Raw genomic sequence first — 23605 nt, forward strand, 5'->3', positions numbered from 1 at the left:
GCAGTGGGGCCATGAGAGTGCGCGGCGCAGCTCGCCAGTCCTGATTCCGGCATGGGTTGGTTAGTACCCCTCCTGTCCCTGCTGTTGCTCCTGGTCGGCGCATGGCTCAAGCTAGGTCAGTGAACCGGCCGCCCATCCCGGGGGCGCTGGGAAGGAGATGGGGTGCTCCGCCCTGGCGGGAGAGAGCCAGAGGCCCCTCTGCTCGCCTTCGGGATGCGGCTGCAGCAGTCGGCTGGGGAGGTCGCTCTTGGCGCCGGTGGCGTCTCACTGCCTTGTACTTTCAACTTCGTGCGCTGGAATCTTTCAAACCTAAAAAAGGGAAAGAGAGGCCAGGCCCGGTGGCTCAAGCCTGTAATCCCAGCACTTTGGAAGGCCGAGGCGGGCAGATCACGAGGTCAGGCAGTTCAAGAGCAGCCTGGGCAATATGATGAAACCCTGTCTCTACTAAAAATACAAAAAATTGGCCGGGCGCGGTGGCTCAAGCCTGTAATCCCAGCACTTTGGGAGGCCGAGACGGGCGGATCACGAGGTCAGGAGATCGAGACCATCCTGGCTAACACAGTGAAACCCCGTCTCTACTAAAAAATACAAAAAAACTAGCCGGGCGAGGTGGCGGGCGCCTGTAGTCCCAGCTACTCGGGAGGCTGAGGCAGGAGAATGGTCTGAACCCGGGAGGCGGAGCTTGCAGTGAGCTGAGATCCGGCCACTGCACTCCAGCAAGGGGGACAGAGTGAGACTCCGTCTCAAAAAAAAAAAAAAAAAAAAATACAAAAAATTAGCCGGGCGTGGTGGCGGGGGCCTGTAGTCCCAGCTACTCAGGAGGCTGAAGCAGGAGAATCGCTTGAACCCGAGAGGCGGAGGTTGCAGTGATCCGAGATCGGGCCACTGCGCTCCGACCGGGGCGACAGAGCAAGGCTCCGCCTCAAAAAAAAAAAAAAAGAAAAACTGAAAATGGATGAAATCAGTGTGAATGTGTCAGAATAAGAGAGCCAAAGATAGGATCTTGAGGAACATCAAAAGACGAGGACTCTGCCTTGAAAGAAGTTGTAGTGCTTAGACACTTTCTTGGAAAGACACTGTGAAGTGGTGCATCAAGCTGAAGAAATGTGGCCTGTTGGAAACAGCACCGTAGAGAGACCTGAATCAAGTCCTGTCTCCTGCTAACTAGCTCTTTAAGTCATATTTCTTTTTCGAGTCTTGGTTTGCTCCTGTGGAATAAGGAGGTTGAAGCAAAGACCCTTTTTTGTTTATTATTTATTTATTTTGAGACAGAGTCTTGCCGTTACCCCCAGGCTGGAGTGCAGTGGCGCGATGTTGGCTCACTGCAACCTCTGCCCCCAGGTTCTAGTTATTCTCCTGCCTCAGCCTCCGGAGTAGTTGGGATTATAGGTGGACACCATCACACCTAGCTAATTTTTGGTTTTGTTTGTTTGTTTGAGACGGAATCTCACTGTTGTCACCTAGGCTGGAGTGCAGTGGTGTGATCTCAGCTCACTGCAACCTCTGCCTCCCGGGTTCAAGCGATTCTCCTGCTTCAGCCTCCTGAGAGCTGGGATTACAGGCACCTGACACCACGCCCGGCTAATTTTTGTATTTTTGATAGAGACGGGTTTTCGCCATGTTGGCCAAGCTGGTCTCGAACTCCTGACCTCAGGTAATCTGCCTGCCTGGGCCTCCTAGCATGGGATTCCAGGCGTGAGCCACTGCACCTGGCCCGTCCTTTTTAATTCCATGATTTTCTGAGGCATTCATATAAGTCTAAAGGTGCTCATTCAACTATTTGGCAATAATTGTGCACTTATAGCAGGAGCCAGGGATATACTGTCAAACATGTATGTATTATATGCTTCTCTTCTGGCTCATATAATGGTTAGAATCACTAATAACTGATAAGAGTTCAGTAAGTGGAGAGGAAGAGGCAGAGAAACAGCATAAGCAGAAGGATGGAAAGAAAGTGCTAGGTGTATTTTAGGGTAGAGTGTCTAAATTCGCCTAGCTGGGACAAGGGCTTGTGTAGAGGAAGAAAGAGGTACGTGCAAATCTACCATGTGGTCAACATTTCACCCATGCTATTTTATTGTTACTATTATCTTTTTATTTTTTATTTTTTGAGACAGGGTCTCACTGTGTCACCCAGGCTGGAGTGCAGTGACACAATGATAGCTCACTATGACCTTGAACTTCTGGGCTCAAGCAATTCTCCTGCCTTAGCCTCTGCACCCTGTCTCTGAGCCATTGTTCCTGGTTCCATGTTATTTTAATTGACACAGCTACTACCCAAGAGATAGTGAGATATTATCCCTATTTTTCATACTTATTATTTTTTCTTTTATTAACAAGCTATGGTCGTTCATAGATATTCCCATTGTTCAGATGAAGAAATTGAATCTCAGCTGGGCGTGTTGGCTCACACCTATAATCCCAGCACTTTGGGAGGCTGAGGTAGAAGGATCATTTGAGCTCAGGAGTTTGAGACCAGCCTGGGTGACACAACAAAACCCGATCTCTACAAAAAATACAAAAATTAGCCAGGTATGGTAGTGCACACTTGTGGTCCCAGCTACTCAGGAGGCTGAGGCGGGAGGATTGCTTAATCCGGCGGGGGCAGAGGTTGCAGTGATCCCAGATTGCACCACTGCACTCCAGTCTGGATGACAGAGCGAAATCCTGTCACAAAAAGAAAAAAAAGAAAGAAATTGAATCTTAGATTAAGTAATTTGCCTAAGGTTTCCCAGCAAATCAAGTGGCAGAACAAGAATGTGAAGCCAAACAAAACGCAAAAGGAATTTTTTTTTTTTTTTTGAGATGGAGTCTCACTCTGTCGCCCAGGCTGGAATGCAGTGGTGTGATCTTGGCTCACTGCAAGCTCCGCCTCCCAGGTTCACGCCATTTTCCTGCCTCAGCCTCCCGAGTAGCTGGGACTACCGGCGCTTGCCACCACATCCGGCTAATTTTTTTTTTTTTTTTAATTTTTAGTAGAGAAGGGGTTTCACCGTGTTAGCCAGGATGGTCTTGATCTCCTGACCTTGTGATCCACCCGCCTGGGCCTCCAAAAGTGCTGGGATTACAGGGCGTAAGCCACCGCACCCAGCCCAAAAGGAATTTAAAGCCAGATTTTTAAGCCTCCACATTTTTTGTTGTGTTTTGTTATAGCATCATGAGTATTGCATACGATCCAAATATTACCACTTGTTTTATATATATGCATGTATTACTGATAACTCTCATTTTTCTTTGCAGGAAATGGACAGGCTACTAGCATGGTCCAACTGCCAGGTGGGAGATTCCTGATGGGAACAAATTCTCCAGACAGCAGAGATGGTGAAGGCCCTGTGCGGGAGGCAACAGTGAAACCCTTTGCCATTGACATATTTCCTGTCACCAACAAAGATTTCAGGTACATCAGGTGTTCTTCCAGGAGGAATGAAGGCCCTCTCTAATCTCATTATTTTTTCTTTCTTTTTTTTTTGAGACTTACTCACTCTGTCACTCAGGCGCTGGAGTGCAATGGCGCGATCTCGCTCACTGCAACCTCCGCCTCCTGGGTTCAAGCAATTCTCCTGCCTCCTCTCCAGACAGCAAAGATGGTGAAGGCCCTGTGCAGGAGGCGACAGTGAAACCCTTTACCCTTGACATATTTCCTGTCACCAACAAAGATTTCAGGTACATGAGGTGTTCTTCCAGGAGGAATGAAGGCCCTCTCTAATCTCATTATTTTTTCTTTCTTTCTTTCTTTCTTTTTTTTTTTGGAGACTTACTCACTCAGTCTCGCAGGCGCTGGAGTGCAATGGCGCGATCTCGCTCACTGCAACCTCCGCCTCCTGGGTTCAAGCAGTTCTGCCTCCTGCCTCTGCCTCCGCAATTCCCAAGTAGCTGGAATTACAGGTGTTCACCACCACACCCAGCTAATTTTTTTTTTGTATTTTTTTAGTAGAGATGGGGTTTCACTATGTTGGCCAGGCTGGTCTCGAGCTCCTGACCTCAACTGATCTCCCCACCTCAGCCTCCCAGAGTGCTGGGATTACAGGTATGAGCCACTGCACCTGGCCTCATTCTTAATATCTAATATCTAAATCTAATATCTAAAGGAATACTAACTTGTTCACTGTCACATGTCATCTTTGCAGTGTACTATGGGATAAGTGTTATATACGTTATTCAGATGAAGAACCTGAAATCCAAAGAGGTTTGACTGACTCAGTTAGTAGATGAGCTTGGCCTGGAACTCAAATCCCTGGGCTCTTGAGCCAGTGCATTTTCCATTACACTGGACATAGCACTGAGAAATACAAGCAAATGCCAGTCACTCAACAGAACCCTCTTCTACATGGGGAAAGGGATTGGGAGAAGGGACATCATAGTAGAGAGTCCTTTAAATTCCCCTTATAGGCTAGGTGTGGTGGCTCACACCTGCAATGTGAGCACTTTGGGAGGCCAAGGTGGGAGGATTGCTTGAGCTCAGGAGTTTGAGACCAGCCTGGCAACATAGGGAGACCTCTATCTCTGCTAAAATAAATGAATAAGTAAAAATAAGTAAATAAGTATATAAATTTGTACATATTGTTATATATATAAATGTATATATATATAACAATCCATCTTACCCTGACAATCTGCCTGCTGAAACTTACTAAACCATACCAAAGTATATGAAAATTCATTTCATTATTATTATCATTATTATTTTTTTGAGACAGGGTCTGGCTCTGTCACCCAGGCTGAAGTTCAGTGGTATGATCTCAGCTCACTGCAGCCTCTGCATCCCGGGCTCAAACCATCCTCCCATCTCAGCCTCCTGAGTAGCTGGGACTACAGGTGCGCCCTACCACACCCAGCTTATTTTGTTTTGTGTTTTTGGTAGAGACAGGATTTTGCCCTGTTGCCCAGGCTGGTCTCGAGCTCCTGGGCTCAAGTGATCCTTCTGCCTTGGCCTCCCAAAGTGCTGGGATTATAGGTGTGACCCACCATGCCTGGCCATGAAAATCCATTTTATTTTATTTTATTTATTTATTTAGAGACGAGTTTTGCTCTTGTTGCCCTGGCTGGAGTGCAATGGTGCAATCTCAGCTCACCGCAACCTCCGCCTCCTGGTTTCAAGTGATTCTCCTGCCTCAGCCTCCTAAGTAGCTGGGATTACAGGCATGTACCACCACACCCAACTAATTTTTGTATTTTTAGTAGAGACAGGGTTTCTCCATGTTGGTCAGGCTGGTCTCGAACTCCTGACCTCAGGTGATCCGTCTGCCTTGGCCTCGTGAAGTGTTGGGATTACAGCTGTGAGCCACCACGTCCAGTCGAAAATCCATTTTAAAAGCCCAATTTTTCAATTCTATTTGGTTCAGTGTTTTTCATCTGTTAAATGGAGACAATAACAATAAAACCTGTTACCTACCTCTGATGACTGTTGTGAGATTAGATATGTGATGAAGGGCTGGATGCAGTGGCTCACGCCTGTAATCCCAACAATTTGGGAGGCTGGCGTGGGAGGATCACTTGAGCCCAGGAGTTTGAGACCATCCTGGGCAACACAGACCCCATATCTACTAAAAATTTTAAAAAGGCTGGGCGCGGTGGCTCAAGCCTGTAATCTCAGCACTTTGGGAGGCCAAGACGGGCGGATCACAAGGTCAGGAGATCGAGACCATCCTGGCTAACACAGTGAAACCCTGTCTCTACTAAAAAATACAAAAAACTAGCCGGGCGAGGTGGTAGACGCCTGTAGTCCCAGCTACTCAGGAGGCTGAGGCAGAATGGTGTAAACGCGGGAGGCGGAGCTTGCAGTGAGCTGAGATCCGGCCACTGCACTCCAGCCTGGGCGACAGAGTGAGACTCTGTCTTAAAAAAAAAAAAAAATTAGCCCCTCATGGTAGCATGCACTTGTAGTCCCAGCTAGTAGGGAGGTTGAGGCAGGAGGATCACTTGAGTGTGGAAGGTTGAGGCTGTAGTGAGCCATGATTGCACCACTGCACTCCAACCTGGGCAACATCCTTTCTCAAAAAGGAAAAAAAAAAAAAAGATAGGTGCTGGAGACCTTTCAGAAAAGAGATGAATTCCCCACCCTTAAATCTCCTGCTCAGTGGCTTTATTCATGATCTCTAAAAACAGGAGATAACTCACATGATCTTCAGCTGGTAAGTGTATAAACAATATATGGTATGTCCATACAGTAAGATACTACTCATTGGTAAAAAGGGACAGACTACTAATGGCAACAACATGGACGAATCTCAGAAGCATTTGCTAAGTGAAGGAAACCACAGCCAGACCCAGAAGACTACATACTATATGATTCAAGTTATATGGTATTCTGGGAAAGGCAAAACCCTAGGGACAAAAAAACCTGGTCTGTGGTTGGTGAGTTGCAGAGAAATTTTTTTAGAGGTGACCAATGGAACTATTCTGTATCTTGATTATTGTAGTGACTATATGCTTTGTCAAACTCACAGAACTGCTGGGCGCAGTGGCTCATGCCTGTAATCCCAACACTTTGGGAGCCCGAGGTGGGTGGATCACTTGAGCTCAGAATTTTTAGACCAGCCTGGGCAACATAGTGAGACCCCATCTCTATAAAATTAGCCAGGCATGGTGGCATGCACCTGTAGTCACAGCTACTTGAGAGGCTGAGGAGGGAAAATTGCTTGAGCCCAGGAGGTCAAGGCTGCAGTGAGCTGTGATTGTGCCACTGCACTCCAGTCTGGGTGACAGAGTAAGACCCAGTCCAAAATATAAATAATTAAAATAAATCAGGAGGCTGAGGCACAAGAATCGCTTCAACCCAGGAGGTCGATGCTATAGTGAGCCATGGTTGCATCACTGCCCTCCAGCCTGGGTGACAGAGTGAGACCTGGTCTCAAAAATATAAATGATCGGCCGGGCACGGTGGCTCATCCCTGTAATCCCAGCACTTTGGGAGGCTGAGGCGGGCAGATCACAATGTCAGGAGTTCAAGACCAACCTGACCAACATGGTGAAACCCTGTCACTACTAAAAATACAAAAATTAGCAGGGTGTAGTGGCACGCACCTGTAATCTCAGCTACTCAGGAGGCTGAGGCAGAAGTATCGCTTGAACCCAGGAGGCAGAGGTTGCAGTGAGCTGAGATCACCCCACTGCACTCAAGCCTGGGCCACAGAGTGAGACTCTGTCTAAACAAAAATAAATAAATAAATAAATAATAAATAAATAAATGATTAAAATAAATAAAAGTTAATTTGGGCATGGTGGCTTACACCTGTAATCCCAGCACTTTGGGAGACTGAGGCGGGCAGATCACGAGGTCAGGAGTTCGAGACCAGCCTGACTAACATGGTGAAACCCCGCCTCTACTAAAAATACAAAAATTAGCTGGGCATGGTGGTGTGCACCTGTAATCCCAGCTACTGGGGAAGCTGAGGCAAGAAAATCACTTAAACCCAGGAGGTGGAGGTTGCAGTCAGCCGAGATTGCGCTACTGCACTCCAGCCTGGGCAACAGAGCAAGAGTCTGTCTCAAAAAAAAGAAAAAATTAGCCAGGTGTTGTGCCTCACGCCTGTAACCCCAACACTTTGGGAGGCCGAGGTGGCAGGATCACCTGAGGTTAGGAGTTCGAGACCAGCCTGGCTAACATTGCAAAACCCTATCTTTACAAAAAATACAAAAATTAGCTGGGCATGGTGGTATGCATCTGTAATCCCAGCTACTTGAGAGACTGAGGCTGGAGAATCACTTGAACCCGGGAGGTGGAGGTTGCAGTGAGCTGAGATTGTGCCACTGCACTCCAGCCTGGGCAACAGAGTGAGACTTTGTCTCAAAAAAATAAATAAATAAATAGGCTGGGTGTGGTGGCTTACGCCTGTAATCCCAGCCCTTTGGGAGGCCGAGGCAGGTGGATCACTAGGTCAGGAGTTCGAGACCAGCCTGGCCAACATGGTGAAACCCTGTCACTACTAAAAATACAAAAATTACCTGGGCATGGTGGCAGGCACCCATAATCCCAGCTACTAGGGAGGCTGAGGCAGGAGGATCGTTTGAACCCAGGAGGTGGAGGTTGCAGTGAGCCGAGATCATGCCATTGCACTCCAGCCTGGGCAACAGAGTGAGACTCCATCTCTAAATAAATAAATAAACAAACAAATAAACAAATAAAAAATAAATTAACCTCACAGAACTAAACACTGAAGAGAATGAATTTTACTGTATGTGAATTTGTTGCATTCTAATTTAAAAGAAAATCGCCCAGGCTTCAGGTTAATTCTTTGGCGATCATGAACACTCTGTGGTGTGTAACTTACAGGACAGGGATATCTGAGGTTTCCTGGAGCAGGAGAAGATAGGGCGGGCACAGAACCTCACCAGCTGAACCAGCTGAACTATGTCTTTGCAGGGATTTTGTCAGGGAGAAAAAGTATCGGACAGAGGCTGAGATGTTTGGATGGAGCTTTGTCTTTGAGGACTTTGTCTCTGATGAGCTGAGAAACAAAGCCACCCAGCCAATGAAGGTGAGAGAACCTGGTCTTGCGGCTGAGGGGATAGGAGTGGGACCTGGACAGGGAATCCTGTGGGACATGGGTTACCTGGGACACAGTGGAGAATCAGACCTGAGAGCTGGAGGCAGAAAGGAAGCAAGAGAAACCCACCATGGAGCATCAGATCAATACACACTCCCAGGAAGTTAACCCTGAACTGAAGTTAGCTCTTGCCTAAAGGTCCAAGTCAGGATAGGGTTCAAGGAACTTGAATCAGGAGATCACCTTGGTGGGCTGGGTGTGGTGGCTCATGCCTGTAATCCCAGCACTTTGGGAGGCTGAGGTGGTGGATCACCTGAGGTCAGGAGTTCAAGACCAGCCTGGCCAACATGGCGAAACCCTGTCTCTACTAAAAATACAAAAATTAGGCGTGGTGGCACGCTCCTGTAATCCCAGCTACTCAGGAGGCTGAGGCATGAGAATCGCTTGAACCTGGGAGGCAGAGGTTGCAGTGAGCCGAGATGGCGCCACTGCACTCCAGCCTGGGTGACAGAGTGAGACTCTGTCTCCAAAAAAAAAAAAAAAAAAAAAAAAAATCCCCTTGGCAAGCCAACCTCTAATAAGGGTGGTGAGATTGGACTCTATAAAGATTCCAGTCTCAGCTGGGCACAGCAGCTCACGCCTGTAACCCCAGCACTTTGGGAGGCCGAGGTGGGACAATTGCTTGAGCCCAAGAATTCAAGACCAGCCTGGGCAACATAGATCCCATATCTACAGGAAAAAAAAAAAGAAAAAGAAAAGAAAGAAAGAAAATTAGCTGGGCATGATGATGTACACCTGTAGTCCCAGCTACTCAGGAGGTTGAGGGGGGAGGATCACCTGAGCCTAGGAGGTTGAGACTGCAGTGAGCGGTGATGGTGCCACTGCACTCTAGCCTGAGTGACAGAGCAATATCTTGTCTCAAAAAAATAAATAAATAAAATTTCAGCCACAACCTCACTTAGACTACCTGAGTCTCAGCCTGACGTCTCTGTTCTGCGTCCTGTGGCTCAGTCGGGGAGGCGCCTTTGCTGGGCCAGAGCATCTTGCAGTCAGTCTCCTTTTTTGCAGCCTGTACTCTGGTGGCTTCCAGTGGAAAAGGCATTTTGGAGGCAGGTAAGGGCTGATTCCACTACCTCATTTTCTACCCCTGCTTGACTCTTATTCTCCAGGCCCAGCCTCCTCTCTACCCCTCGTACATCCAGGAACACTGAGTTTCAAAGGAGGACAGGAGAATTTCAGGGAAATCGCTCAGCAGGCCTCCTTTTCCCGTTACCCATCCATTTCTCCCTTTTCAGCCTCCTGTAATCTTTTTTCTGACTCCGACCGCTCCTCACTCACCTGGCTGTCTTCCAGCTCTCTTCCTCCATCTAGTGGTAAAAGCTAAACGCGGGTGCCTTAAACCTAGCCTGCCTCCGACTTAATGCGCTCCCGGAAGCCTGTCTCACTTCATCCTGGCTGTCAGCCTGCAGGTCCTGGCTCTGGCATCCGAGAGAGACTGGAGCACCCAGTGTTACACGTGAGCTGGAATGACGCCCGTGCCTACTGTGCTTGGCGGGGAAAACGGCTGCCCACGGAGGAAGAGTGGGAGTTTGCTGCCCGAGGGGGCTTGAAGGGTATCCAGATGATGAGGCGATTTTCTTTCATTCTTCTCCCCATCCTGCCCTGCATGAGGGGCTTTAAAGAGTGGGAAGGGGCCGGGCGCGGTGGCTGATGCCTGTAATCCCAGCACTTTGGGAGGCTGGGGCAGGAGGATAGCTTGAGGCCGGCAGTGAAAGACCAGCCGGGGCAACATAAGGAGACCTCATCTCTCCAAAAAATACAAAAATGAACTGGGCCTGGTGGCATGTGCCTCTAGTCCCAGCTACTCGGGAGGCTGAGGTGGGAGGATCCTTTGAGCCTAGGAGTTCAGAGCTGCAGCGAGCTATGATCACACCACGGCTCTCTGGCCTGAGTGGCAGAACAAGACCCTGTCTCAAGAAAAAAAGCGGGGGTTGGGGCAGGAAGGGTCTGTGTTCCCTAGAGCTAGTTCCCTAGAGCTGTGTTCCCTAGTGCTTCTTAAGCTATCTGTGGTAGAGGACCAGGGTTTTTTTTTATTATTTTTTCTAGTCCATCTCAGACTGATATATTTATGAAATACCATGAAAATTAGTAACTGGAGAAATTGAAAGAACAGACGTAAAACATTTTGTTGGAAATTCCACAGACATATTACATTTCAATAAATATAACCAGAGCAACATGGCATAAGGAAAAAGAAGAATTACCAAGACTATACACTTCTGTCTCTGGGGTTAGACTACACACCTCTGCCCTTGGGGTACAGGGGTTAATGTTAAGAATCACTGTTTGCTCCTAACTCGGTCATTTGTCATTCCGCAATCCTAATTACACAGAAAGTTAGGACAGCAAAAAGCAACTCCCCACATTAAACCCCTCTACACAGTCTTTCAGTGAACACCAGGTACATCAACGATCAAAGTTTTTTTTTGTTGTTTGTTTGTTTGTTTTGAGACAGAGTCTGTTGCTCAAGGCTGGAGTACAGTGGCACGATCTCGGCTTACTGCAACCTCTGCCTCCCAGGTTCAAGCGATTCTTCTGCCTCAGCCTCCTGAGTAGCTGGGATTACAGGCACCTGCCACCATGCCTGGCTAATTTTTGTATTTTTAGTAGAGACGGGGGTTTCACTGTGTTGGCCAGACTGGTCTTGAACTCCTGACCTCGTGATCCACCTGCCTCGGTCTCCCAAAGTGCTTTGATTACAAGTGTGAGCCACCACGTGTGGCCAATGATCAAAGTTTTTAATATGACTTGTGAGGTTGCCTCTGGCTCATTCGTTTATGCAATCTAAGTCCAATTTTCAAGTTTCTCAATTTCTGTACTTTTCTCAACATGAACTGATAAGAGATGCTTTATAAACTGGCTCAGATCCCAGAGCCCTGGAGCACATGAGGAGGCCAGGGCCTCTAATGCAGTTCAGAGAGTGGCATGGGAAATAAAAGCAGGTCATCTCACTCTCTTTTTTTCTCATCTCCCTCTAACTTCCTTTTGGTTCCCTCACTCTTTCTGTGTTTTTGTTTTCCTTCCCTAATTCTTCACCTCCCCCTCCTCTGCTGCCTCCTTGCTCTCCTGGCAGGTCAAGTTTACCCATGGGGAAACCGGTTCCAGCCAAACCGCACCAACCTGTGGCAGGTAAGACCTACATTCCTCCTTTCACCAAGCATCCACAGAGACCTGCTAGAGGCTAGGTACTGTGTTGTTAGGCCGCGGCATCCAGAGAGCTTGGGTTCTAATGCAACTGATGACTCATAAGCTGGTAAAGCAAAAGACAATGGGTCATAAGTACTTTTTTTTTTTTTTTTTTGAGACAGAGTCTCTCTCTCACCCACACTGGAGTGCAGTGGTGCGAACTCGGCTCGCTGCAACCTCCGCCTCCCAGTTTCAAGCGATTCTCCTGCCCCATTCTCCCAAGTAGTTGGGATTACAGGTCCCTGCCACCATGCCCAGCTAATTTTTTTGTATTTTTAGTAGAGATCAGGTTTTGCCATGTTGGCCAGGCTGGTCTCAAACTCCTGACCTCAGGTGATCCACCCGCCTCAGCCTCCTAAAGTGCTGGGATTACAAGCATAAGCCACCGTGCCCAGCCAGCATAAGTACTTTCTATTAAAGATTTGTAGGGCTGGGTGCAGTGGCTCATGCCTGTAATCCCAGCACTTTGGGAGGCCGAGGGGGTTGGATCACCTGAGATCAGGAGTTCAAGACCAGCCTGGCCAATATGGTGAAACCCTGTCTCTACTAAAAATACAAAATTAACTGGGCGTGGTGGCGGGCACCTGTAATCCCACCTGCTTGGGACTTGGGCAGGAGAATCACTCGAACCCAGGAGGCGGAGGTTGTAGTGAGCTAAGGTCATGCTGCCACTGCACTCCAGCCTGGGTGACAGAATGAGACCCTGCCTCAAAAAAAAAAGTGACTAAATAATAAATAAAACTAAAATAAGCAAATAAAAAAGCACTGTCCTGAGAAGGCCTGCAGGAGCAGGCTACAGTGCTCAGGCACGGGGCGTGGGGACAGGCTGCGGAGGAGCGTGGGAAAAGCTGTCTTCTCGAGGCTCCATGGCATGTGGGGTTCCGGGCAGAGGGCAGGATGTTGCTGAGAGTGGAGAAGTCAGGTGTGGCCTGGGCTTGACCTAGAGCCCTTTGGGTACAGGGGAAACACTCTTCCTAATCCAGCAGGGGGGTCACCCTGGGGATGTGAGGTGATGGGTTTGGGAGCTCTGGATAGGAATCTTAGGTCACCGCCCCGTGCCCTTCCCCTTCCCCAGATGCGACAGCAAGACGACTTTGGTTTTCCTCTGGATAGGCATGAGGACCTGCCTTGGGACAGGTGGTAAATCTTTTACCCTCCCTTTCTCCCATCAGGGAAGGTTCCCCAAGGGGGACAAAGCTGAGGATGGCTTCCATGGAGTCTCCCCAGTGAATGCTTTCCCCGCCCAGAACAACTATGGTAAGAGCTCTCTTGGGCTTATGCCCATGCCCACGAACTGGCTGCTGGGACCATCGTGTCTAGAGAGGAGGCAGAGGGAAGCACCTCCCTTCCCTGAGTTGGCCCCAGGACCTCAGAGGGTAGGCGGGGTGGTCCGCAGGTCCCAGCCTGGCCTGACCCGCCGGTGGGGCTGCAGGGCTCTATGACCTCCTGGGCAACGTGTGGGAGTGGACAGCATCACCATACCAGGCCGCTGAGCAGGACATGCGTGTCCTCCGGGGGGCATCGTGGATCGACACAGCTGACGGCTCTGCCAATCACCGGGCCCGGGTCACCACCAGGTGAGGGGCTTTGTCCCAGGCAACGCGCGGCTTAGTAGCTGGGGCTGAGGTCTGAATCCCAGTCCCGGAGTGCCCCAACCTTCATACCACCAACCGTCTGTGTGCAGTGAGCTGGTCCCAGCACCTCCCTGAGCCTGTGCCCAGTTGTGGGTACAGAAAAGAAAGCCAGCAGCGGCCGGGCGCGGTGGCTCAAGCCTGTAATCCCAGCACTTTGGGAGGCCGAGACGGGCGGATCACTAGGTCAGGAGATCGAGACCATCCTGGCTAACACGGTGAAACCCCGTCTCTACTAAAAAATACAAAAAACTAGCCTGGCGAGGTGGCGGGCGCCTGTAGTCCCAGCTACTCAGGAGGCTGAGACAGGAGAATGGCCCGAACCCGGGAGGCGGAGCTTGCAGTGAGCTGAGATCCGGCCACTGCACTCCAGCCTGGGCAACAGAGCGAGACTCCGTCTCAAAAAAAAAAAAAAAAAAAAAAAAAGAAAGCCAGCAGCACTTGCTATGAAAAGCAAAGGGACCCAGGACACCTTGTGACTCTCCTGCCAGCTCTTGGTACCCAGGGAGACTGTGTGTGGCATCTTAATTATGGGGTTTCTCCTCTTGTCCTTACCACTAGGTAGGCAAAGGGAGGGAAGTAGAATGACCACACCAGTAGGTCATTAGTGGTGGTCATCGACTTACTGACTCTTCAAACTGGTGGGCACACGAAAAATCTTTTTTTTTTTTTTTGGAGATGGAGTCTTGCTCTGTTGTCCAGGCTGGAGTGCAGTGGTGCAGTCTCAACTCACTGCAGCCTCAAACTGCCAGGCTCTAGCGATTCTCCCACCTCAGCTCCTCAAATATCTGGGACTACAGGCATGTACCACTATGCCCGGCTAATTTTTGTAGAGATGGGTTTTTGCCATGTTGCCTAGGTTTTTCTCATTTTCCTGGACTAAGCAATCAGCCCGCCTTGGCCTCCCAGAATGCTAGGATTACAGGCGTGAGCCACCACACCTGGCCGCGATATTCTCATAGCTTGCGGACAGGTTTTCTCTACTGAGCTGTTCTCAACTGCTAACACAGAAGTTAGTCACTGTCTTTTCTGCCCTCCAGTGCTGTCTCTCGGGGCCACTGTCCCTCCCCCCACTCTTGCAAGGCCCCTTTTGTCCCAAAGCCCCTTCTTGTTCCCCTTCTCCCAGGACTGGCACAGGCTTCCTTCCAGACTATGCCCTCCCCAGCCCTCAAGCTCCCTGATCATGGCGAGCCCTGCGAGTGAGGCAGGGAAGATGGGTCAGCCCCCAGGCCTCTTTCTCAGGATGTGTCCTTCCTCTCTCCCCTCCTCTACTGGCAGGATGGGCAACACTCCAGATTCAGCCTCAGACAACCTCGGTTTCCGCTGTGCTGCAGACGCAGGCCGGCTGCCAGGGGAGCTGTAAGCAGCCGGGTGGTGACAAGGAGAAAAGCCCTCCAGGGTCACTGTCATTCCCTGGCCATGTTGCAAACAGCCCAATTCCAAGCTCGGGAGCTTCAGCCTCAGGAAAGAACTTCCCCTTCCCTGTCTCCCATCCCTGTGTGGCAGGCGCCTCTCACCAGGGCAGGAGAGGACTCAGCCTCCTGTGTTTTGGAGAAGGGGCCCAACGTGTTGAAGGTGGCTGGGAGCCAGGTGTTTCTCTTACAGGCCAAGTATTATTGACACAGGGGCAAACATGCAAACAATTAGAACAGAGGGCTCTGAAAGGCCATTTGTTAAGCATTTTAAAATCTATTCTCTCTCTTTCTCCCTGGATGATTCAGGAAGCTGACATTGTTTCCTCAAGGCAGAATTTCCCTTGTTCTGTTTTCTCAGCCAATTGTTGTGGAAGGAGAATGCTTTCTTGGTGGCCTCATCTGTGGTTTTGTGTCCCTCTGAAGAAGGAAACTAGTTTCCACTGTGTAACAGGCAGACGTGTAACTATTTAAAGCACAGTTCAGTCCTAAAAGGGTCTAGGAGAACCAAATGATGTATTAGGTGAAGCGGTGCATTGTGGGAATCACAAAGCAAATAGTACTCCAGAAAGACAAATATCAGAAGCTTCCCATTCTGTTTTTTTTTTTTTTTTTTTTTTTTGAGACAGGGTCTTGCTCTGTTGCCCAGGCTAGAGTGCAGTGGTGATCACTGCTCACTGTAGTGTTGAACTCCTGGGCCCAAGCAATTCTCCCATCTCAGCCTCCCGAGTAGCTGGGACTACTAAGTGTGCACCACCAGGCCTGGCTAAGTTTTTGAACTTTTGTAGTGATAGGATCTCACTGTGTTGCCCAGGGTGGTCTCAAACTCCTGGCCTCAAGCGATCCTCTCACCTCGGCCCCCCCAAAGTGCTGGGATTACAGGTGTGAGCCACCTCGCCTGGGCCTCCTTCTCCATATGCCTCCAAAAATATGTCCCTGGAGAGTAGCCTGCTCCCACACTGTCACTGGATGTCATGGGGTCAATAAAATCTCCTGTGATTGTGTATCTCAGACATTTCTGTGTCTTTGATTCTCACCTTGGGACCCTAGGAGGGCCCAAGTGTCAGTAACTCTGGGCCTCCCCTAAAGAGAAACGGAGATGGTGGCTCATCCAGGAAGTGAGGGAGCAGGCGGCTCCTGGTTCTCAGGCCACCTGTGATCTCTGCCCACCCAGGGCCTGCCCCAGCCTGCAGGTATTGCTGTGTGGTGGGAACACCCGCTTCCCTTGTGCACAGCCTTTGAGAGGAGATCATGACCTCAGCTCCAGGGGTTCCTGGCCAGGGCCAAGCACTCCTTCTGCAGAGGACTACACACATCTCACCCCTTGGACTTATATTTCCGTGACTTCCCCTCCCCACCTGCCCCCAGCCCTCCCTGACTGGCCAGCCCCTCAGTAGTCCTCCTCGGCCAGGGAGAGGAGCACGGCCTTGGGTGTGTTCTCGAAAAGGGCAGCCCGGTTCTGCTGCTGCCCCTTCTTCACCCAGTGGCCATAGATTCGGAAAGCGTAGGCGTCGATGAGCCGGCGCAGAGGCCGGAGGGCGTAGGGGTCTCGGATGACGATCTCCCGGGTCACCGGCTTCACTCGGCGGTACTGGTAGTAGATCCGCACTGAAGCCAGCACAGTGACAGCGATCACCTGCAGGGCCAGGTGGAGAAGCTGGGCTGCAGCTGCCCCCCTGCCAGGCCCTGCCCCTCCAGCACAGGAACGCTCTGGGCTCGTTTGCCACGAAGCCTTGGGTGGCTTCTGCGGGGCCCTCCTAGTGTCCTCCACTTCCCACCTGGCCAGCATCCATAGGGACAGAGCCAGTGGGCTGACACCTGCCATCTCTGAAGCCATCACAGGGCAGCTGGGAGGGGTGGGGTGGGTACTCTGGAAACCCACGGGGTGTAAGGACCCCTGGGAGAGGAGAGGGCTTAGAGGTTTGCACTTGGGGAGCTGGCGGGTCTGGGTCAGAACGCTTCATACCTTGAACTTCCCCCGAGGGCTGAAGTGCCGCACTTCCTCCACCACGTACTGCTGGAAGAAGGGGTGTGCCAAGGCCTCTTCCGCTGTGTAGCGGTTCTGGGGTTGCACCACCAAGAATCGGGAGACCTGGGAGGGGAGGAGAGGGGAACGGAGAACATCAAGGCAGGTCCCCTCCAGCATGTCAGGAGAGGCGGGGCCTCCCCGGGCAGGGGAGCCTGGCATCGCAGTCCTGAGCCCAGGAGCCAGTTGGCCTGGCCTCTTACCAGGTCCTTCACAGTGTCCGAGTAATCATCCCACTCGGGCGAGCCAAACTGGTAGTTGCCGCTCATGATCATCCTCAGCATCAGCATCTGCTTCCGGTGCCAGAAGGGCGGGGAGCCGGCCAGCAGTGTGTACATGATGACGCCAGTGCTCCACCTGGACGCGTGAGGGCCCAGGGCCACTTACCCAGCGCCAGGGGCACCGACCCAGCCCTGCCGGTTCCCTCCCTCGCCCAGCCCAGGCAGGTGATCCTCCTTCCTCGGTGCACTCACATGTCCACCTCCTTCCCATAGCCCGGGTGGTCCTCATTCATGGAGCACTCAATAATCTCAGGGGCCAGGTAACTGGGGGTCCCGCAGACCTCTGCAGGAACAGTCATCATCAAGACAGGTCAGCAGGGCACTCAGAAGAGGAAGTCCAGGCCAGCCGCAGTGACTCATTTCTGTAATCCTAGCAATTTGGGAGGCCAAGGCAGGCAGCTCACCTGAGGCCAGGAGTTCGAGACCACCCTGGCCAACATGGCAAAACTCCGTCTCTACTAAAAATACAAAAATTAGCCAGGTGTGATGGCACATGCCTATAGTCCCAGCTACTCAGGAGGCTGAGGCAGGAGAATCGCTTGAACCTAGAAGGCGGAGGTTGCAGTGAGCTGAAATCATCCCATTTCACTCCAGCCTGGGCAACAGAATGAGACTCTGTCTCAAACGAAAAAAAAAAAAAAGAGGAAGTCCAAAGAGACAATGGAGATGGAACAGAAATAGAGCTTGGGCTGGGACTCCCCCAATATCCACCAACTTCAGGGCCCAGGGCAGGGCGGGGTACTGCCCACAGGGCCACCAGCTTAGGGCCGATTGCTTCCCTGGTCACTTCTAGCCATCCTGGCCTGGAACAAGGGTAATGGGAACCTAGGAGAGGACTTACCTGAAGAAATGTCTAGCCCTGCCGGGCGTGGTGGCTCACGCCTGTAATCCCAGCACTTTGGGAGTCCGAGGCAGGTGGATCACAAGGTCAGGAGTTTGAGACCAGCCTGACCAACATGGTCTATGTCTACTAAAAATACAAAAATTAGCTGGGCGTTGTGGCGCGTGCCTGTAATCCCAGCTACTCAGGAGGTTGAGGCAGGAGAATCGCTTGAACTCAGGAGGCAGAAGTTGCAGTAAGTTGAGATTGCGCCACTGCACTCCAGCCTGGGTGACAGAGTAAGACTCCACCTCGGGAAAAAAAAAAAAGAAAAAAGAAAAAAAAATCCTACCCCTTGAAATGGTGGAATTTTTATTCTGGGGAACAATTAAGTTAGGGGAGAAACCCAGGCCATCTCTATTCCGCGGAGGGTTGATTGAGCGCCCGAGGCCCAGACGTGGGCCAAGGCCATGTTACCAGACCTCGCAGCCTCTCTCCTGGCTCCAGCTGGCAGGAAAAGCCAAAATCTGTGAGCTTGATGTTCATGTTGTCATCCAAGAGGATGTTCTCGGGCTTCAGGTCCCGGTGCACAATGTTGAGTTTGTGCAAGGCGCAGATCACCTCCAGCAGAGCTCGCATGATCTTTCTAGGGTGGGGCACACACTTGTCACTCTTCCTCTGCGCAGAGTCAGGCGACAGGCAGGGAGACACAGCTCACATTTCAGCCACACTGCAAGGGAGCAGCACACACGCCCAGCCCAGACACATGCACGCCCTGCCTCCCCTGAGGCCCCAGTGCTTGTGGCCCTAGGCCAAGTGGGAGGGAGCGGAGAGGGGGCAAAGGGATGCTCACCTGGTTTCCTTCTCACTCAAAGTGACCTTCTCAGTGAGGTAGTCAAAGAGCTCCCCTCTCTTCATCCTGTGGAAACAGATGGTTGATAGCTGGGTCGGTCCCAAGACCACCACCCTCCTTACCCTGCTCCCAGAGAGCTGCCCTCTGCCCCGATACCCCTAGAAGCTAAGTGGGCCACTCCCCGTGGAGAACCACAGTCTGGGGAGAGGAACCGGGGAAGTGAGGAGAGAAGTGTTCTGGAAGAACTGGGAGAAAAGCAAAGGAGGCTGGAGAGAAGTGGCCCATGTCAGGGGCTCAGGCTCTCATCAACCCTCCGAGGAATAGAGATGGCCTAGGTTTCTCCCCTGACTTAATTTTTCCCCTGGAAAAGTTTTTCCCACCATTTCATGGGGTAGGCATTTCTTCAGCTAAGTCCTCTCCCCAGGTTCCCATTACCCTAGTTCCAAGCCAGAATGGCTAGAAGTGACCAGGGAAGCAATGGGCCCTGAGCTAGTGGCCCTGTGAGCAGTACCTCTCCCAGCCCTGGGCCCTGAAGTTGGTGGATTTGGGGGAGCCCCAGCCCAAGTGCCATTTCTGTTCCATCTCCATTGTTTCAGTGTGGGGGTTCTCCCATCTGTGGAAGTGACAGTGTGGACTGGGATGTATCGGGGCCTAAATGATGGCTGGAGGCTGAAAGAGAGGACCATGAACCACTGGCCCAGGAGCCGAGACCCAGATCAGAAGGACATGAGTATCCCGATTTTTTTTTTTTTTCCCCGAGATGGAGTTTTTGCTCGTCACCCAGGCTGGAGTGCAATGACGCAATCTCGGCTCACTGCAACCTCCGCCTCCCAGGTTCAAGCGATTCTCCTGCCTCAGCCTCCTGAGGAGCTGGGATTACAGGTGCCCACCACCACACCCAGCTAATTTTTGTATTTTTAGTAGAGACAGGGTTTCACCATGTTACCCAGGCTGGTCTTGAACTCCTGACCTCAGGTGATCACCTGCCTCGGTCTCCCAAAGTGCGGGGATTATAGGCGTGAGCCACGACACCCAGCTGAGTATCCCGATTTTTTCCCAGGAAACAAATGGGAAGAATCAGCTGTGCAAGAGTTGCAGGCGCAAAGTTTGCCAATTACGGGATTAAGAATTGAGGTTCAATCTTCTTACCTCCTGGGATGATCTAGAAAGAACTCTCTGCTAGAATCATCTAGTTATACCCTGGAGGGCTCCTCAGGGCAGCATTAAAAATAGCTTCCCCCAGCAACTTCTTCAAAGGTTAAAGACATTTGAGCTGCCCCCAAGAGCTATACAGGACAGTGCCACAGAGCAGAGTCAAGACAGCTGCTGCTGGTGAGTCTGGAGGGGTCCGAGAAAGTCTCCCTCTGTTGCCCAAGCTGGAGTGCGGTGGCTCAATCTCAGCTAACTGCAACCTCTGCTTTCTGGGTTCAAGCCATTCTTGTGCCTCAGCCTCCTGAGTGACTGGGATCACAGATATCTGTCCCCATGCTGGGCTAATTTTTGTATTTTTTGTAGAGATGGGATTTCACCATGTTGCCCAGGCTGGTCTCGAACTCCCGGCTTCATCTGATCCGCCTGCCTCAGCCTCCCAAAGTACTGGGATTACAGGGGTGAACCAGCATGCCCGACCTTAATTTTATATTTTTTTGTAGAGATGGGGTCTCGCTTTGTTGCCCAGGCTGGTCTCAAACTCCTGGCCTCAAGCAATCCTTCCACCTCAGCCTCCCAAAGTGTTGAGACTACAGGTGTGAGGCACCGTGCCTGGCCGATAATAAGTCTGGAATCCACATTTCACAGAGTACTTTGTAGTGTTCACATTTGATGCTTAGCAATAACGGGCTCATCTTACTAATCCTATTGATGCAGAAGTAGGGGCATGATGATGGTGGTGATGGTGATGATGACATTAACCTTTGGACCACACCACAGGTGCAACCTCTACCACCTGCCTCTCTCCTCGATACTGCTGGCCTCCCTTTTTCCAATCCCGCCTCATTACAGTCGTCCCTAGATAGTCAGTGAGATCTTTTCAAAAGGAAGTCAGGCTGGGCGTGGTGGCGCACGCCTGTAATCCCAGCACTTTGGGAGGCTGAGGCAGATGAATCACTTGAGGTCAGGAGTTCGAGACCAGACTGGCCAACATGGCGAAACCTTGTCTCTACTAAAAAAGTACACACATAAAACATTTGCTGGGCATGGTGGTGGGTGGGTACCTGTAATCCCAGCTACTTGGGAGGCTGAGGCAGGAGAATCGCTTGAACCCGGGAGACAGAGGTTGCAGTGAGCCGAGATCACACCACTGCACTCCAGCCTGGGCGACAAGAGCAAAACTCTGTCTCAAAAAAAAAAAAACAAAAGTAAATCAGATCACGTCAGCCGCCCAGTCTTGACCCTCCAAACTCCTTACCATGGCTAAAATGCCTGCAGGACCTGGTCTTTGGTGCTGACCGACCTTACATCCTGCCATCCTCTGCTTGGGTCACTTCCTGGACATGCCTTCCTGACCACTCAGTCTAAGGAAGCCCCTGTCTCTTGCTAACCCTTGTTCTACTTTATATCTGTCTACAGTTCTCCCTCTTTATTTGCAGGGGATATGTTCCAAGACCCCCAGTGGATGCCTGAAACCGTGGATAGCACTGAAGTCTATACTTACTATGTTTTTCCTATATGTACATACCTAAGATGAAGTTTATAAATTAGGCACAGAGATTAACAGCCAATAATAAAATAGAACAATTATATCAATATACCGTGCCAGGCATGGTGGCTTATGCCTGTAATCCCAGCACTTTGGGAGACTGAGGTGAGAGAATTGCATGAGGCCAAGAATTTTGGGGGTTTTTTTTGTTTTATTCTGTTTTTGTTTTTGAGACGGAGTTTTGCTTTTGTAACCCAGGCTGGAGTTCAATGGCACGATCTTGGCTCACTTTAACCTCCACCTCCTGGGTTCAACCGATTCTCCAGCCTCAGACTCCCAAAGTGCTGGGATTACAGTTGTGAGCCACTGTGCCTGGCCTGAGGCTAGTAATTATTAGCATTCACACTATGCCACTCACTGTGCTATTATCACTCCCATAATACTGATGAGAAAACCGAGATTTAAAGAAATGATCCAGCCCACAAGTGGTGAACCCAGGTTTCCAAACCCGGCAGCCGGACCCCAGGGGCTGATCGGTCTAAACACCGGGATTGTATTTGGCATCCTCAGCTCAGGAGCTGGCTGTGGTCTCCAGGCAGCCCTGGGGTTGGGGAGCGGATGACAGTTGACAGTCGAGGTTCTCTCAGGTGTGGCTTGCTCCAGGGCTGGGTACTTACAGGTCAAACACCAAGAAGAAGAAAGTGTTGGTCTCATAAGTGTCCTTCAGCTGTACTGAAATGGAAATGGCTAGCTTGTCTCAAGTAGCAGGGGAGCCCAGGTAGGGGCAGCTGGGGCACAGGGGTCAGGGACTGAGGCTGCTGTGGGCTAACTTCAAAAGCTGACAGGGGAATCAGGAGGGTGCTCAAAGGACATCAACCCAGGGTGTGGGCAGCCCCAGGGACTTTATTATTATTATTATTATTAGAGACAGGATCTCACTGTGTCACCTCGGCTGGAATGTAGTAGTGCAATCATAACTCACTGCAGCCTCAAACTACCGGGCTCGAGTGATGCTCCTGCCTCAGCCTCCTGAGTGGCTGGGATTACAGGCATGCATCAGCACGCCTGGCTAATTCAGCCCAGGGACATCAAACCCCCATTCCCCTGCCTGCATCCATCCCAGCCTGGGACCCCTTCTGTCAGAGCAGTGAGGGTGGAGCTGGGAGCCTTGAGCCTGGGTGGTTCTAGCTGGCTATGTGGTGGGGTCACACTCCCTGGCTTGGGCTGTCAGGGCAGAATCACAGGGGGGCACCCCGTCATGTGACTTGGGGTCATCACTCACTGATGTTGGGGTGCCCTGAGACCTTGCGCAGGATATCCACCTCCTTCAGCGTGGCTTCTCGCAGCTCTCGCACCTCCTCGGGGCTGAAGCTGCCTCCACCGGTGACGTCGATAACCTTCACTGCGTACTCCTGGCTCGTGGGCTTGTGGATGCATCGCCTGACCACACTGCTAATGCCCCTGGAAGTGCAGAGGACAGATGGCCTCGGGGGGTCCCTCACCCCATGGGGAGTCCCAGATTCGAGGCTGCAGCAGAGATGTCCTGCCCTTGTCAATAGATTTACACTTTCCCCCAAGTTCCTCTGAGGTTTTGGAAATGGTGGATGAATAAATACAGGCACAGTCAGGTGATTTGCCCAGAGCTGGTGAGTAACAAGCCTGCTCTCAGGCCATGTAACTCCTAGTTCAGTGCTCTTTTTTTTTTTTTTTTTTTTTGAGAGAGAGAGTCTCACTCTGTCGCCCAGACTGGAGTGCAGTGGCACAATCTTGGCTCACTGCAACTTCCACCTCCCGGGTTCAAGCAATTCTCCTGCCTCAGCCTCCTGAGTAGCTGGGACTACAGGCGCCTGCCACCACGCAGAGCTAATTTTTGTATTTTTACTGGAGACAGGTTTCACCATGTTGGCCAGGCTGGTCTCAAACTCCTGATCTCAGGTGATCCTCCTGCCTTGGCCTCCCAAAGTGCTGGGATTGCAGGCATGAGCCACTGTGCCCGGCAGCCCCTCGCTTTTTTTTTTTTTTTTTTTTAATAGAGATGGTTAGCCAGACCTGGTGGCACACACCTGTTGTCCCAGCTACTAGGGAGGCTGAGGTGGGAGGATCACTTGAGCCTAGGAGGCAGAGACTGTAGTGAGTCAAGATCATGCCACTGTACTCCAACCTGGACTACAGGGCAAGACCCTATCTTAAGAAAAAAAAAGAGATACGGAGT

The 23605-nt window shown here is 50.9% G+C and overlaps 2 protein-coding genes across 25 annotated transcripts in view; one reads left to right on the forward strand and one right to left on the reverse strand.

The window, feature by feature from the left end:
• SUMF2 (sulfatase modifying factor 2) lies at positions 1-15786 on the forward strand. 20 transcript variants are annotated; one of them, XM_074034939.1, is made up of 10 exons: positions 1-115; positions 3241-3397; positions 3576-3663; positions 8363-8477; positions 9540-9599; positions 9949-10099; positions 11620-11675; positions 12905-12989; positions 13165-13309; positions 14642-15786. In XM_074034939.1, the coding sequence occupies exons 4-10, from the start codon at positions 8403-8405 to the stop codon at positions 14724-14726; spliced, it is 657 nt and encodes a 218-aa protein (XP_073891040.1). In that variant the 5' UTR covers positions 1-115; positions 3241-3397; positions 3576-3663; positions 8363-8402; the 3' UTR covers positions 14727-15786. The 20 variants fall into 20 exon arrangements, 18 of the variants coding, with proteins under 18 accessions (XP_073891040.1, XP_073891041.1, XP_045243655.1 ...); XM_074034940.1 differs by having other exon boundaries at positions 9555-9599; XM_045387720.3 differs by lacking the exon at positions 3576-3663 and adding an exon at positions 14045-14163 and having other exon boundaries at positions 9555-9599; positions 13165-13308.
• Positions 15033-23605, reverse strand: part of PHKG1 (phosphorylase kinase catalytic subunit gamma 1) — a 12982-nt gene continuing 4409 nt past the window's right edge. The window contains exons 3-11 of one of the 5 annotated variants that reach the window (XM_005549545.5): positions 22676-22854; positions 22071-22125; positions 19267-19368; positions 18756-18821; positions 18385-18548; positions 17275-17365; positions 17005-17158; positions 16742-16867; positions 15033-16411 (exon numbers count right to left, since the gene is read on the reverse strand). In XM_005549545.5, the coding sequence (XP_005549602.1) occupies positions 16166-16411; positions 16742-16867; positions 17005-17158; positions 17275-17365; positions 18385-18548; positions 18756-18821; positions 19267-19368; positions 22071-22125; positions 22676-22854 (1183 nt within the window). In that variant the 3' untranslated portion in view covers positions 15033-16165. The other 4 variants (XM_045387709.3, XM_045387711.3, XM_005549546.5 and 1 more) reach the window with 4 other exon arrangements.

Source organism: Macaca fascicularis, chromosome 3, assembly GCF_037993035.2.
Source record: "Macaca fascicularis isolate 582-1 chromosome 3, T2T-MFA8v1.1".
In the NCBI taxonomy this organism is placed as follows: domain Eukaryota; kingdom Metazoa; phylum Chordata; class Mammalia; order Primates; family Cercopithecidae; genus Macaca; species Macaca fascicularis.

Excerpts from the sequence above, each read along its gene's own strand:
- SUMF2 (XM_045387720.3), top strand. The coding sequence starts at position 52 with ATGGGTTGGTTAGTACCCCTCCTGTCCCTGCTGTTGCTCCTGGTCGGC. Across the intron at positions 10,100-11,619 it reads TGCCCGAGGGGGCTTGAAGG|GTCAAGTTTACCCATGGGGA; the intron begins GTATCCAGATGA and ends CTCTCCTGGCAG. Across the intron at positions 14,164-14,641 it reads TCAAATATCTGGGACTACAG|GATGGGCAACACTCCAGATT; the intron begins GCATGTACCACT and ends CTCTACTGGCAG.